Raw genomic sequence first — 15,855 nt, 5'->3', positions numbered from 1 at the left:
TGGGACATTTTTTTCGTGGTTTTTGTATTAGACCCGTCGTCCATTTATTTGTAAGTCAATGAATACAGCAGTTTTCTTGCAACATTTCCAGGTAAGTTTGTGTTGCTTTTCTATCGTGAAAATGTTTATGAATCGTGTTTTCACACCGCGTACTAATCAGTGCATATCCTCAATTTATAACCGACTTCAAAAAAGAAGGAGTTTCTCAATTCGACGGTTTTTTTTCGCATGTACGTTACGCGATAACTACGGCCTTTTGTTAACCGATTTTGATGACTCATTTTTTATTGGAATGAGGGTAGTATTGGTCCAATTTAAAGAAAATATTGTACAGGGTGGCGAACTCGGGGATAATTTCAATAAAAACTTGGCAAATAGATGTAATTCCACGAACTTTTGAGGTCGGGTTTTTTTTATAAAAACTTCTAATTTATATTTTTTCCACAGTGATTGATTCAACACTTTCACTGTTAAACGGAATCAACCAAAGCCATTTGAGGTTGTATAGCCTCTTTAATCCCGATATTAAAATCAAATAATGTGCGAAAATTGTGACAGTTGAAATTAATTTATATATGGGATAATTCTACCCCTCCTACGTAAAGTATCATATGTCGAAATTGCCAAGTTTGCAGGGGAGCGTTTTAAAATTCGAAATTCACTGAAATAAGCATAACACGTGAATTTAGCTTTTCTCAGTTTTATTCGAGAACGAGTAAAGTAAGGACCTTTGTAGAATAAAACTGAGAAATGCTAAAGTCACGTGATATGGTCATTTCAGTGAACTGAAAACTTTAAAACGCTCACCTGTAAACTTGGCAATTTCGACATACGATACTTTACGTAGGAGGGGTCGAATTACTAACGAAAAATTGGAAGTGTCGAAACGTGATTTTAAGGTTAGCAAGGTCTAAGCGTGGTAATACCCTATAATACAAGCGCGGAATCCACTTTAGTTTAATCCTATTTATAAAAACGTATTGTAGAATAATAGGAACATACCTTGAGTAAAAACTCATAGACCTTGCTGAAGATAATGGCAGTGATGAAGTAGTCTACGAGAAAGGTCTCCGAGATCTTCTGGCTGTAGAGGTCCCTTTGGAAGATTAACACAGCGAAGACTACGATTAGGTATTGACTGTCTGTCTCTGAATACGCGTTGCGTAGACCTGGTAATAGAAAACAAATAGACGAATATTTTAACCTTTATTTATTTATGTATCCATTCTAATGTTGAATGGTGCTTTTCCACCGGCGAGGCGAGACGAGGATTGAAGTCTGTACTGGCAAAATTTCCGTTTATTCCCAGTTCCATGTAATTTTAAACCATTTTTACACCTGACTTTTCTTCCTCGTCAGATCTTTGGAAGTTCACTAACCCCATTTCTAAGGATGGACAAATATTTTAAACAGTATTAATGCAGAACATGCGATAACAAAACACTGCGCATTTTCGGTGGATATGGTCTGAATTGAGAGGATGTGAGAGGCGAGAATTTAAATATTTGCTGATGTAATATTAAACCGTATTGCTGCCCAGATAAGAGTATTTATTAACTCAGCAATGGAAACACGATTTAGCGCGAGCTCGCGATACCTATTAATATCAACCGCGAGATTGTGGGTTATGCATGATTTGAGTTTATAAAAAAAGATGGCTTGATCTGATTTCTTCTACCATTAAGATATTTAATAATAATAATTTACGGAACATGTGACTTCAGCCGCGTCTTTATTGCAAGAGGAACTGAATAGCACTACATCTTCACTATCCACAACCACACTGCAATATCGCGCGAGCTGGTGATGGCCATTAATATGAATCGCGGGCTCGCGATAGCAATTTTTCGTGAATTTCCATTAAAACCAATCGAAATCCAATAAAGGGGCTGACGAGATTTAAATTCTCGTCTCGTCTCGCCTTGCCTGTGGAACAACACCCTTCGGTTACCAGACACCCGTGTTGCGTCGGACCATACGTGTAAATAATTATGGTTAATTATATTTCTTTTTCTTATTTCATAGTGTATGTTAGCCTATAAGGTATGTATTTAAGGTGTCTATGTAACCTGATTAAAAATATGTAAATAAAATATATCTTCATATTTTGTCTGGTAAAATTGTATACATACAGGCTGTATATTTGAAAGTGGGACATACTTATAGAGTGCGTTATATTCCTGATTCTGAACCCAAAGAAATAATAAAGTAATGAACTTAAACTTTACAAAAAATATTTTAAATTTTTTTTTTATCGACTACTGCTTGGGAACAACATTAGTTATCGAAATGTATGCACATCACTATTATTGCTCCGACGCAGCGACAGGTGGCGACACGGCGGCGAAAAACAAAGCACAGGTCGGGGGTAGGGGCGCGAGCGCATACGCGAAATTGCTCAGTGCACGCGCGACCTTGATCTAACGAAGACACGTAAATTATTTGTACTTCCGCTCGCCCGATCGAATTGACTGAGATGGTGGGACTTTACGCAATAAGTGGTGATAGTGTGAGGCAAGCTATTGAAATGTTCCCAAATCGGAGTTCACGCGGAGGAGGTGAACTGTGTCGAAGTGTTGCGTGAGAGGATTATCGCAGCATTTTATACTGTGAGACAAAATGTGTTTGTCATGTACAATTTAAAACAAAATTTACTATGCCGTGCTAGACTATGCATTGTGGAAAACGGTGGACATTTCGAACACTTGCTCCGTACCACGTAAGTGTAAATAAACTGGAAATAACTAAAAAATCAATCATTATAAATAATTTGATTTCACATTTTTAACTACGTCAAAAACCTCCATTCTTTCAAGTTCAAGTAAAAAATAATTAACATAAGCTAAAACGTAAATGTGAAATCGTTGTTATTGTTGCTGTCTCACTCGGCGCTCGCTTGGTAGTATTCCCATTGCACTCGAAATCAAGCGTAAAGGGAAACGGTTTATTTCTATGTACACTTCAAACCTTCATTTTGTTGATTTATTTTTTGTTCTATGCCTTATCCTAATTCTATTTTAGTCTATGTTAAGTTGTAACATGATTTACCATGACATATATGAATATGTCTCCCTTTCAAATATACAGCCTGTATAAATTATAAAAAAGAAACTTACATTTTAACGCGGTCACGCAGATGATGAGTGCAGCGATGGGATCGCCGAACTTGGCGGCAATAGCGGGTGCATCTTGCGTACTTGCGGCTACCACCACCGCGGGATAGATAACGTTGCGCTCCACGAAGCACAGATACACGAACAACTATTAATCAAAATAATTAGGTCCAATTACACGACATTTTTAATATGACGATAATGCGCTGAAAAAATTAGTAATCAACAATATGTAGAAGTAAAAGGAGCTGTAAGTTCCCCTAATAAAATATATGAAAACAAACTTTGCTGCATGGCGTTTTTCTTTAGTCACCTCGATGTTATACAATGGTCAAATATTTAAAAGTTTAACGTAGCGGTAACAAACGTGTTTTCATTAAGGACTAGGCCGGGAAATAATTTGTATTTAACTTTGTATTTTGGCAAAAATCACGCTCTTTGCGTGAACTTTCTTTAAAACAAAAGCGAACATTTTCGAGCATGTTTGAGAATAGTACAGTTTTGAAATTCACTTAAACTACGCGTGTACGTACCCGTTCAACAAGCGTGAGTTTGGCAGGTTCAGTGACTTCGAACTGTGCGTGCTCATGCGCGCGCAGTACGGGTCCTGCAAGGCACAGCCATGGTTGTTGCTTGCGTAGCTGAGGTACTAGATAGTGTAGGATCCATCCAACTACGCCCGCGATTATCCACAGTGCCTGGAACATGCATAAAGTGTTAATAATCGAACGGTCCCAAAAATAGCGTTGATATTTAAGTGATATAAGGCCCATATGCCTGATGAGTTGCCAGGGATGGATGGCCCTTATTTCGTCTCTATTTCTGGTTATATACTCGATGTCTGTAACTAATACAGATTACTTAAGTAGCGTAATCTATGTGCTTTTCTGGTATTTATTTAGATCTTCATCGAAACATGTAAAAACTTTGATAAAGATTAATTAATAACAAGAAATAAATATAATTACCGTATTTAGTTGCGGCAAGGTAGTGAAAACTGTGGTGCAATGTAAACCAAAGACCAGAAGTGCAAGAAAGGCGCAGACAATCACATCGTTCTTCAGTCGTCCGTTGACAGTTGCTTGCAGTTTAGCTGGTAAGGGATCTTCCATTTCTTCCTCAACTTTTTCGGTATCCACTGGTTTTGAGTTTGTCTCCCTGCTTTTATCTTCTTCATTTGCAACTTCACCTTTTAGCGAATTCGTAGAATTGACTGCGTCGCCTTTAGGGTCCATCTTTAGTGAACTAACACTAGATGTTTGAGATCGTTTCTGAGTTTTCGCAATATTGGTTTCTGAACTAAAGTTTATCTTTGATGCTGAGCTTCCAATTGAGTTCTGCTTCGAAATATTACTTTCAGAATTGTTCTTCTTGTCGTCTGTTAACGTCGGATCACACTTCTCCAAATCCTGAGGACATTCTGGACTATGAACTGCTGGATATAATTCAGGTGGCAAAAGATGCTTTTTGATTAAGTTCCATATTAGTGTATAATCACTCGCGCTTCGACTTAGGTGATATGCGATCGGAACCAAAAGACCGCAGAATATGGAAAACAGGATATTATGCTTTTGGTGATGCGATTTCTTGCCTTCCACCAATCCGCTATAAGCAAACCCGTATAGTACTCCTACGGCAGCCACTGATCGTACCACGCAGTACACGGCTGCACTCAAACTGCTTGTCGCATTGCCACCAAATACATGCATATCTAGCTGCTCCAGTAAGTACATCAGAAAAGTATTCACTTGCGGAAATAAGCCCAAGCTAAATGCTAAGGGAAAAAATAATAGGAACTTAGACAAAATTTCTTGAATGGCGTAGAAAAAATCTCTCTCGTTCATTTGAAATCCGTAAATTGTCAATGGTTTTGCGTCATCAACGCTTCGTTTCATTCTGATGTGGTCGTCTTCAGGCAATGGTGTTGTTTGCTCCAAATAGCTGTGGGCTCCCCACAACAATGCAGTACATATACAAAAATACACTGGACGAGAGAACAGGACGACTTTATTGAACCCGTGGACTGGGGAAGCGGAATCCGGTTGCACACTTTTCAAAAGAGAGTACTGGCTACCAGCCATGATGAAACAGAACCAGAATGCGTAAATATCCCTGTAGAACCCAAGATTCAACACCATTGAGCCCAAAAACGCAACAAGAATCGCCAACACTATCGATACAAACGTATCCTTGAATGTCAAGTTACGATCAAACAGCGCCATGAGTTTCAGTCTATCCATTGTAATTTTTAATTCTACGCATTTCCATAATTTCAATTTGTAGTAACTTTTTGGTTTCGGCTGATTCGCCTTTTCGATTTCGTCCATCAGCTTGGAGAATTTGCTTCTTATATTCATTTCGACGCTTTCTTCGCCGATTGAAGGCATAAAACTAGCTAGGTTGATTGATGTGGTATCTGGCTGTTGCTGCTGCTGTTGTTGAGCTTGCTGCTGCGCCCTTTGCTGGTTCATGAGGAAATTGATGTGCATACTAGGCAGACCCATTCGCGACTGCCGCTCTGCTTCAATTTGCTCCAACAAACTATCGGTCACGTACGCAACAGGCGAACGCGGCTGTTCAGAGCCGGTTCCTCCGTCGAAAACATAAAACCTTTTGTTCCCCGTCACGCCGTTGTTTATATTTATAGGAACAACAGTAGATACGTTGTTATTCGTCGTTAGTATTGCTGTACTGCTTCCTTGGTTAGAAGAACTGTGGTCTATGCTATCCCCGCGTTTAGGTTTTGATGCGCTTTCGCTATTACCAGCTTCGGATTCTAAAGACCCAGAACTACCATCGGGCACAGTCTCTTGCGAATTGTCTCGATCTATGGGTTTTATTCTATTACATCGTACATTGTCATTCTTGTCAGATTGTGCTGCTTGTACGGTAGCAACGCCTGAGCTGTTCTTGTCGAAGGTGTACGACATCCAGTTGCCGTATTCGTCCATAAAGCAATGAATCGCCCCATCAGTGGTGTCGTCGAAAGACGTCGCGAAATGAACGTTGGTCGAGTTGCTGGAGTTTTCAGAGTTCGGTGGCCTAGTCTTATCAGTGTTTTGTGCCGATGGATTATTTCTTTGTCTTGTGGATCGCTTGATTTTGCGCACTCGATTCCTATGGTTCCGGTCCATCAAAGGCCTCAGTCTTTGTCCTTCCTCCGCCTGCTGCGGAGGGTTTTCAGCAGCCGCGGTTTCTTGCGGGCAACACGCGGGCTGAAAATCCACTCTTGAATTGAGGAACGCCGCCAATAGGGGCATCGACGTCGGCAGGAGCGTGTTTGTAGACGTTTGTGCAACTTCCTCGATCGATCTTTTTCTGGTTTTGCTTAAGTTCTCCCTATCTCCGCGCAGACTCTGTCGGTGCGAGCGCGGCCGCTCCTCGCGGCTCGGCGGCGGCATCACCACGGTGTTCGCGTTCGTCGCTGCAAACAAGCATTCCAATCCTTGTACCAAGGCAGCTTGCGCTTCGACCGCATCCAAAAGGATTCTATCATCGTTCTGGTTTTCATCTTTCTCCTTCTTAGAATCTCTCTTCTTATTTTCTTTTTGCGACGAGGCGCGGGATCGAGCCAAGTTTTTTATCTGCTTCGGTATAGCACCTAAGTTTTTCGGAATATTGGAAGAGGACTCGCCGAAAGCTGCGGCCAGTTTGTGCGAACTCGGCTCCTGCGAACCGGAGCTGTCGTCGGTAGCCGGCGGGAGAGGGCCGGACTCCTCGAACAGCCAATCCAAACTGTACACGCTTCTCTCGTCCGCGCTCTTGCTGTCGCCCGTCAACTGCGACTCCTCAGTCTCCGGAGCCACTTTACACTCCTTAGTTTCGCCCGCCCGCCTGTCCGCGGTCGAATCGCTACTACTACTAGAATTAGATAAATCGTGGTCCCACAGCTTCTTCTCTACAACCTTCTTCTCGGCTCTTTTGTCCGACGTCTCGCCGTTGTCGTTGGACTCCAAACTGGACTTCTCTATGAGCAAGTCTTTGGAACTGGCGCTCGCCTTGTCGAAGCAGTCGCCGTTGGCGCCGTACTTGCAGTCGCAGGGCGCCGCCTGCCGCTCGTCGGCCTTGGGCCTCCTCTGGCGGGCGGGCCGGGCCCCAAGGGCGGGCTGGGCCCCCGGGGCCCCCGGGGCCCTGGCGGAGTGGCGCTCGCAGCAGGGCTTGGCGTCGGGCGGGCGCAGGCGCGGCCTCGGCTCGGCGGCGCGCTCCAGCAGCGGCGAGCGCGAGCCGTTGTTCTCGTAGTCGGAGTCGCTGGAGCGCACCGGCGACTGCTCGGCGTCCCAGTCGAAGCCGCGGAACTGCTTCTCGTCCTCGTACTCGCTGTAGTTGTCGCCGCTCGACTCCAGGTCCGTCTCCTTCTGCGACGTCTGCATCTCGTCCGAGATCTCCGCGATCGGGTACACGATCTCCGAGCCGTACGAGAGGTACGGGTAGCTGCAGCCCTCGCCCGCCTCGCCCTCGGGGTACAGGTTGAGGTGCGGGCCGCGCGTGAGGCTCTTGCTGGGCGGCGGGATGACGGCGCTCTTGGGGTTCTTGAGCGTCTGGCCGCCGATGGTCTCCGCGCTGTTGGGGTGCGGCGACAGGTTGGACACGCTGGGCGGCGGGCAGCCGATCTCCAGCGCCGCGCTCTTGATGCGGCGCACGCCGGGCGCGCGGCCGTCGGCGGCGTCGGCGTCGGCGGGCGCGTCCGCCTTCACCATCATGTACTCGCCCAGCTCCACGCTGGCGTTGTTGGAGTGGCGCCGCATGTGCGACACCAGCTGCGCCGTGGACGTGAGCAGCGGCAGCTGCGTGGCCGAGGCGCTGGAGTTGCAGCCGCGCCGCATGGCCGAGCCGCCCGCCAGCGCCGTGGCCGAGCGGCTGACGGGCTCGTCGCCGAACTCGATCCAGCGGCGGCGGTGCGGCGGCCGCTTCTTGGACTGCGGCGGGCGCGCGAAGCGGCCGCGGCGCGCGAACCGCGTGCAGCACGGCTCCGTGGCCGCCTCGCTGCCGTCCAGGTACAGCCACTCCTTGAGGAAGTCGGGGCCGCTGGAGCCGCGGCGGTGCGAGCACTCGTGGTAGCGCCGGCTGACCTTGGCGAAGGGCCCGTCGTCGCCGCCGGCGCCGCGCATGCGCGCCGCCTCCTCCGCGTGCAGCTCGTCGATGCGCGGCGCGGCCGGCTGGCGCGGGCCCTGCTCCCGCCGCGCGCCCTTGCCCCTCCGCCGCGGCCGCTCCCCGCCGGTGCCCGAGCACAGCTCCGACTTGCTCGTGGCGGCGGCGCTCTCCTGCGGCTTCGCCGACGTCGCGCTGTCCTCCATGCTCGACTCCGAACTATTCTTTCGATGGACGTCCACCTTTAGGTCTGCAACGAGAGAGGAGTCTGAGCGTTTCGACTTGTTGCTTCAAAATTATAGTCTAAAGCCCAATTATGTTACCGATGGTGCTGTTGTTGGGCTTGTGATACTCGAGCGAGGTGATGGACTCGTTGTCGTCGTCGCTGGGTATTGCCGCCGGATCCAGCCGCAAGATCTGCATCTCCAGCCCTTCTTCCGCACTAAAAACCGATCCCATTAATGAAGGAACTTAATAGAAATCCAGGTTTCTTTCAACATTTTCAACAGTACATACGCAGTGTTGTCGCTGGAGTTGTGTGCATTCCCACTGGTGTTGGGCGGTTGTACGACGATGCACTCGCCGGTGTCGTAGAGTCGATGCAGCCCGTGGTTCAGCAGCTTGAGCCCCGTGAACACCAGCGCCACCAGGGCGCAGTACACCGCCCATCCCACACTGCCCGCTGGGAAGTACTGCGCACGCAATTATACAGTTTTATTTGAGAGTCGACAAATTGCTACTAATTATTTGGTTTGTTTTTATTTTATTTGAAAATGTAGCAACAGGTTACCTATTACTTGCTTAACATAAAGATTGATAAACACCATATTTAAAATGTTTGAATGTCTAATATTCATTACATTTCGTGATTTTTACCACCAACAAAAAAGAGTGCAAAACTATTAGTAAAATAGAACTTAAGTGTATAAGGAAGGAAAACCAAAATGGATACTTAAAAATTTAAGAATCAAGGCTTGCACTAAATGAGTCATTTTATGTTTGTCATTACAACCAGTTTGCTAGTTTTAGAATCATTCTCTATACTATAGACCTTAATGTACTGTTAAATGATTTTGGCATATTAATGCATATACATATACAGGGTGTAATCGTTAAGTGTGCCCAGGCGATTATTCCATAAATATAAGAAATATCAAAAAGCTTTTTTTACTATTACTAAACTGATATCGAAAGTATGTTACCAAACAAGATTGTTACCAAGTGAGATTGTGGCCAAGCGTGTGTCTATTATATATTAAAAAAAAAAAAATCAACATCAATAACTTTTTAAAAATAAAACTAGAAATATCCAAAATTTTAACATTAAATGCTCCATTTAATATGACATTCATAGAGAGGCTTTGCTTTCCTACTGTAAGAGGTAACAATAAGTTAACAGATAACAAAACTGCTATAAATAAAGTAATAAAACTATCTTTTAATTGATTAAAATTTGATGGCATACTTAGTCAATTATGTGATCAAATGTGAATTGTCCATAAAAATTAATAAAATTGATAATTTTTTTTTAGTTCTAATCAACTCAGTTTCATGTAAGGATCATTTCATTGTATGGAACAAAAAAATCAAGACAGCACAAGTGGGTCAAATTTAATGACAAGTTTTCTTCAAACAAACCACAACAGTAGGTGTGGTAACAACCGTCGATCGAAGAACACCAATTAATGAATTGCCACATGAGTCATTGGCCCTTTTTACACAGTCACTCTATCGCACATGATCAGGAGTGTACAGGATCGTGCGCGGTAATGACTGCGGTGATAACTTTAAGGTTTTGGAAAAAGTTACTTTAAAAAGTCATAACAAGTTTACTACACACTGTAACATAACTAGTTTTCAGTACTCTCATTTTAAGTTTAAGTAAAAATTGTGACAATGTTTACTTTTGAGCTTAGAATAAATAATTACATAAAACTTAATATTAAAATTCTTCATTTATTTTCCTAGCTATATGCAAAATAAGCACAGAGTGGTGTTGAATTACAAAAACCAGCCCATTACAACATATAATACCATCTTTTACTTATTAAAATATGTTGCACAATTACATTACAACTTTCTAAATATAGTGTGAAATTATTAAAATAGTCTTAATGTCTAGTTTTATGGTAATGTATGTTACAGACAGAATGGCCTAACTGCTGAATGTTAATTTGTCATGAATGCAGCAACTACATTCTGATATAATGTTACTGTATCAAATATACATAGCTTAAATATTTTACAATGGTAATGTTAATTACGATGAGTGGTCAAACATTGCACTGTTTACTAACCATTACTGTGTAATATTACCATTTGAAAGTAACTCCTATTAGAAAACAATTAGCATTGCACATTAAGGGATCAAATCTAATAATATACAGTCTTGTATCACCAATTTACACAAGAATTTGAAATACATTTCTTTTGTAGAGAAAGAGACCTGGAGACCTATCATACAGGCTAGATCTAGGTTTGGCTCCAGTCTCCCACAATGTAACTATTCTAAGTACCTCATTGTTAATATGCCTCTTCACATCAAATTTTTTTTGGTTGTGACAAGTACTCATCAGTAGTAACAAGTGATTATATAACCAGCAATAACACAAAATTATAATTTGTTTGTCCTGTCTAACATACCTACTAACATTTATATATATTGTTCTCTGTCCCTTTCAGGTAATTCAACAGCTCTGCAGCTTTAAAATCTAATAAGAAAGTATTCTTTATATCACATTGTGCTCTCACAATACTCACTGAATAGCAGTGTACAGAAGTCCTTAAAATTACTAAGCAAAAAACTCAATACTGGTGCAATGTAAACAGTAGTGCCATTTAGCAAAAAGATGAAGATTTTAATACGCATCCTGTATCTTTGTGAGGAGAAATAAAAAAATTGTATTTATGTAATTAATTTATCTATTATGTCAATTGTTTGCCTATACCATGAGACAGAGGCAACAAACTAACAATGTAATAAAGTCTTGGTCTCCAAGTTAAAAACAAATATAAAATCATAGCATGAGACATGCACAATTAATCACATGTTTCTATATAGCTGTTTTTTACTTTACAGTCTCTGCTGTTTACCTAGACAGATAAGAAAAAACACAGATGATTACTCACCTTTAAGCCCGCATGCAAACAAAAAAACAACCTAACATCCCCTTTGGTACTTTGACCTGGTTTTAATAACAACCCAAAATATATAACCTATCATTGTTATTAGCTTTTGAGATCCAAACCACGAGCTTACCAAGTAGATGGAGAATGGCAGACATAGTAAGAACAGCCAGATGTACAGGTGAACAGTGTTGCAGAACAGATTCTGGTGAGGATCGTAGAACCACCCGCCCGTGAGAGATGCCCAAACTCCCTGCCGTAGGATCTCAAGCGTCTGAGAGCCCATGATCACGCTATCTCCACATCTCACCCTCTGCGCCACTTCTCACCCTCTCCACACCCGAAATACACCGATCGTTCATTTCAATACACCTCAATGCAGTACACTTTTCCTGCCATTTTGTATGACAATGTACACATAAACACAAAATCTAAACACATAGAATCTCTGTTTTACGACATAAGTTCTTACAGATTAACATTTGAAATCACATTCACGCAACGATCGAACTGATTTCTAATATTTTTATGCAATAAATATACAACAAAATCGAGAAACAACACTTTCGAATTTGCACGTCTTTGACATTTCTATGACAGCTGTCACACGGTGCTGCCAAAAATTAGTTGCAATTTTTTGTAATTATTTCTGGCAACATTATTCAACGGGGAACCCTTGTGTTGGGTCATGGAAACATTCCATTTTGAAAAAAGAATAATATTCCAAAATGTTGAATATTCCTCCACATTAGATTCCTGTAAAAATTTAAGATACTGAATTTTTTACGACAATTTGAGAATATAAGATAAACAGGCTCAGAGAATTACTTAAGTGACTTTCAATCAGAGTCGAGTACACAAACTAGTCGAGTATATGCAAGAATTTTGGAGTAAATGTTTTTTTATCTTTTTGATAGGTCAATAATAAAAATTAAATAATAAAAGTTAAAGTAAGGTTGCTGAAGTAATTTTTACTGACCTGTCATTTCAGCAGCTTATGAAAGATCAGTTAGCACCATCACTGGTATTTATACTTTATATTCTCTGATAAATACTGGAGACATAAAACTGCACCCTGTCTGTTTCTTAGTTTTATTAAATTCATCGGGCTCCCCTGTCCAGTATATCAGTGTACCTACCCTAAACCCTCTCTTCGATGTACAGTCATATACACAAGATACCTGACCCCCCAGGCCGACTTTGTCCACCTTTTGATTCTGAGCACAAAAATGTGGAGAAAATTATTAAGCAAAATCTTTAACCTGTCTGCCGTCAATTTTATTTTGGTATGACTCCCTGGTCGTCTCATTAGTGAATGGCATTTTAAGTAAGTTTTTAAGCCAATTTGAACTTTAACGTATGGTTCTTACTTAAATACAGAACCCAAATTTCTTCCAGCTTTAGTAAGGCCGTCGTAGCCAAGTGGTATAAGAATTGCTTTGCAAATTGAGGCAAGCATGGTTTGAGTCACATTAAAAAATGTTATTTAGCTATGACTATATAATTAAATTAATATTGTATTTTTTTTTTGTTTTTAACGTTTGGATAGGTGTAAGGAATGTCTGAGGGTCATATTCCAGAACTGTACTCAATGTTCAAGTCAGGATTTGAGCAGACTTGCGTATGATTTCAAGCACTGGAAATACAACCCTAATGACAAGGACTTGAGTATGATTTCTAGTGTTTTGAATCATACTCAAGTCCTGAGTAGAGTTCTAGAATGCGACCCTAAATCTTGTTCACACAGAACAATAATTTCTAATTTTAATAATTCCATTAAGTGCGGCATATTAAAACAAGAAAGAAATCTTTGAAAGTCACTAAAACCTTGAAAGTAATTAAAACTGAATAGGCAAATAGGAACGAAACGTGGAACAATGCGTAATCACAGAAGACACGATCGTATGCAAACTGCAGAGCGATTTCGTGATTTGTTAATCTATCCATACCCACCCTACGCTTTATTAATAATATCTACCCACCCACCTTAGGCAATTTCTAGAGAACAAATATTGTGATTTGTCAACGTTAACATTAAAAAGTGAAACCATGCTGTTAAAAATATAACGTTAAGACAAAACAGTGCTCGTGGAATCGAACCATGGGTATTGTAACTGGCAGTCGATGCCACAAGCCGCTCCACCAGTTTACTCGGTAGTTAAATGACGAAATTTATTATTAGTATTGTTTTTAAAGATGTGTTCATCATCTTCAAGCAACACTCCACATTTTGGTGCTGCAGTCTGGATACGCAAATATATAATTATCCTTCATTTTAAATGCACACCCATTTCTTCTGTTTTTACTGGGGAAGCCACTGCTATCCCGGAAGCTCTTCTCTATATTGAGTCTCATAAGCTAGATAAAATTGTCATATTAACAGACTCAACAAGTTGTCTCCAGGCGATTCTGTCCAATCCTATCCGTAACAGATCCAACTTTCCCTGTATCTTAACAATTAGAAATATGCTATACAGTTGCTTCAGTCAAGGAATTAGAGTCTCTTAGGCCTAGATCCCAGGTCATTCTGGTATAGTAGGTAACGAGACCGTTGATCTGATGTCAAAAGATGCCACTGAAATATTCCCACTTTCAAGTATTCTCTCATGACCTGCTCTTACTGGCAACTCAAAAGATGATGTCCACATGGGATGTCGAATGGAAAGAAAGTAGCAAAATGAAAGGAAAGCATTATGCAGACATTCAAAATGTCATCCCGAGTAAACCTTAGTTTTTTTTAATTTAACAAAGCATTCAAATTTTGCACCTCCACCGTACGTAGACTAGGGTCGTATTCTAGAACTCTACTCAATGCTCAAGTCAGGATCTGAGTATGATTTCAAGCACTGGAAATACGACCCTAATGGCAGGGACTTGAGTATGATTTCGAGTGCTTTAAACCATACTCAAATCTTGACTTGAGCATTGATAGTAGAGTACTAGAATACGACCCTGGCTCGAACGAAAATTAGGTTAAAGAACAGCTCGCTCTGCGAATGCGGGCTGGACGAAAAAACTCCGGATCACATTTTTTTCGATTGTAACAAGTATCCTGTCTCTGCCTTTGTACGATGTCCTCCCCTCATTTATTCTCATCGACATCATATTATTCCCAAGCCCACAAGTTTTAATACGATTTTAATTCATGTTATTGATACGTCTTGCATCAATGTCCTTTGTAATTATATAACCAGCAATAGCATAAGATTATGATTTGTTCGTCCTTCCTTACATATCTACTAACATTTGTCTATATATGTTTTCTGTCCCTTTCAGGCAATTCAACAGCTCTACAGCATCAAAATTTAAAATCTAATAAGAATGTATTTTTATATCACATTGTGCTCTCACAATACTCACTGATTAGCAAAGTCTACAGAAGCCCTTAAAACTCGATACTGGCGAAATCTAAAGGGTAGCGCCATTAAGCAAAAAGTAGAAGAAGAAGATCCTTTTGAAGTAGTAGGGTCGTATTCCAGAACTCCACTCAATGCTCAAGTCAGGACTTGAGTATGATTTCAAGCACTGGAAATTCCTAATGGCAAGGACTTGAGTATGACTTCGAGTGCTTTAAATCATACTCAAGTCCTGACTTGAGCATTGAGTAGAGTTCTGGAATGCCACCCTACTACTTCAAAAGGAAAAACTTTATTTCATAGATAAGGAAATTACACTTGAAATCCTTACCTTAAATTATACTATCTTAAAAGGGGGCATTCATTATTCTGCCTAGATGCTATTAGGAGAGTGTCATCAGTACACCTCAGGTTATTAATAAAACGCTCATTAATCTTAACCCCACACCCCAGATCTTCCAGGGTTTTCTTCATGACCACCTCAGAGTAAATATTAAAGAATATAGGCGATAAAATGCAACTCTGTCGCACTCCTCTCCTGACTTCTATCTTCCTGGGTTCTCACTTTCAATCTTAGAAATGGCAAGTTGTGTCTTAATAGGAAACACGTATCAAAATATTCAATCAATCAAAATATTCGTTAAAAAGAGGTACTAATTAAAACAATTAATATGTATAAATAATTAATCAATAATGAATTGACGCAATAAATACTCAATAATAATAATTCTCTTTGCAATAAATTTACCAGCAATCAATGACTTTATATTTAAAAAATCTATATTCAACAGTTTAAAGATAATTAAAAACAATCATTGCCGGCATTGACTTAATTGCCGGTAATGAACTAAGATGATTTTTTTCGCTTACGATTCTTTTTCACTGATGTGTAACCTTGATTCACATTAGACCGCGTCGTCGGGTGCGAGCCGTGTACGGACCCGGCATCCGTGCAGACGTGCTGCATATTCATATTCACATTAGACCGTACCGGGCGCGAGTTGTGTCCGAGGTATCCGAACCTCGTACGTGCTGCACGATCTTAAATTATACTGAGTCAGTCAGTAGGACGCGGTTACCGCTTGAATATGAACGTAGTGTTACATCATATTATAAAGCACTGGGTAATTTCTTACACACTCAATTCATTTTTCATCATCCATTTTTTAAAA

General features: G+C 41.3%; 1 protein-coding gene across 1 annotated transcript in view; it reads right to left on the bottom strand.

Moving 5' to 3' along the window:
• LOC113238342 (pecanex-like protein 3) overlaps window positions 1-11,613 on the bottom strand; it is a 34,780-nt gene extending 23,167 nt beyond the window's left edge. The window contains exons 1-8 of the mRNA XM_026475183.1: window positions 11,461-11,613; window positions 8,718-8,893; window positions 8,525-8,643; window positions 4,540-8,451; window positions 4,082-4,335; window positions 3,647-3,811; window positions 3,117-3,261; window positions 1,003-1,169 (exon numbers count right to left, since the gene is read on the bottom strand). Coding sequence (XP_026330968.1) covers window positions 1,003-1,169; window positions 3,117-3,261; window positions 3,647-3,811; window positions 4,082-4,335; window positions 4,540-8,451; window positions 8,525-8,643; window positions 8,718-8,893; window positions 11,461-11,613 — 5,091 coding nt within the window. The remainder of the gene's footprint in view (window positions 1-1,002; window positions 1,170-3,116; window positions 3,262-3,646; window positions 3,812-4,081; window positions 4,336-4,539; window positions 8,452-8,524; window positions 8,644-8,717; window positions 8,894-11,460) is intronic.
• Window positions 11,614-15,855: the final 4,242 nt, after the last annotated feature.

This window comes from Hyposmocoma kahamanoa, unplaced genomic scaffold (genome assembly GCF_003589595.1).
Source record: "Hyposmocoma kahamanoa isolate Upper Pololo Valley unplaced genomic scaffold, ASM358959v1 95, whole genome shotgun sequence".
NCBI lineage: Eukaryota > Metazoa > Arthropoda > Insecta > Lepidoptera > Cosmopterigidae > Hyposmocoma > Hyposmocoma kahamanoa.
The sequence above is the reverse complement of the archived record's forward strand: the minus strand, read 5'-3'. Positions and strand labels throughout refer to the sequence as shown.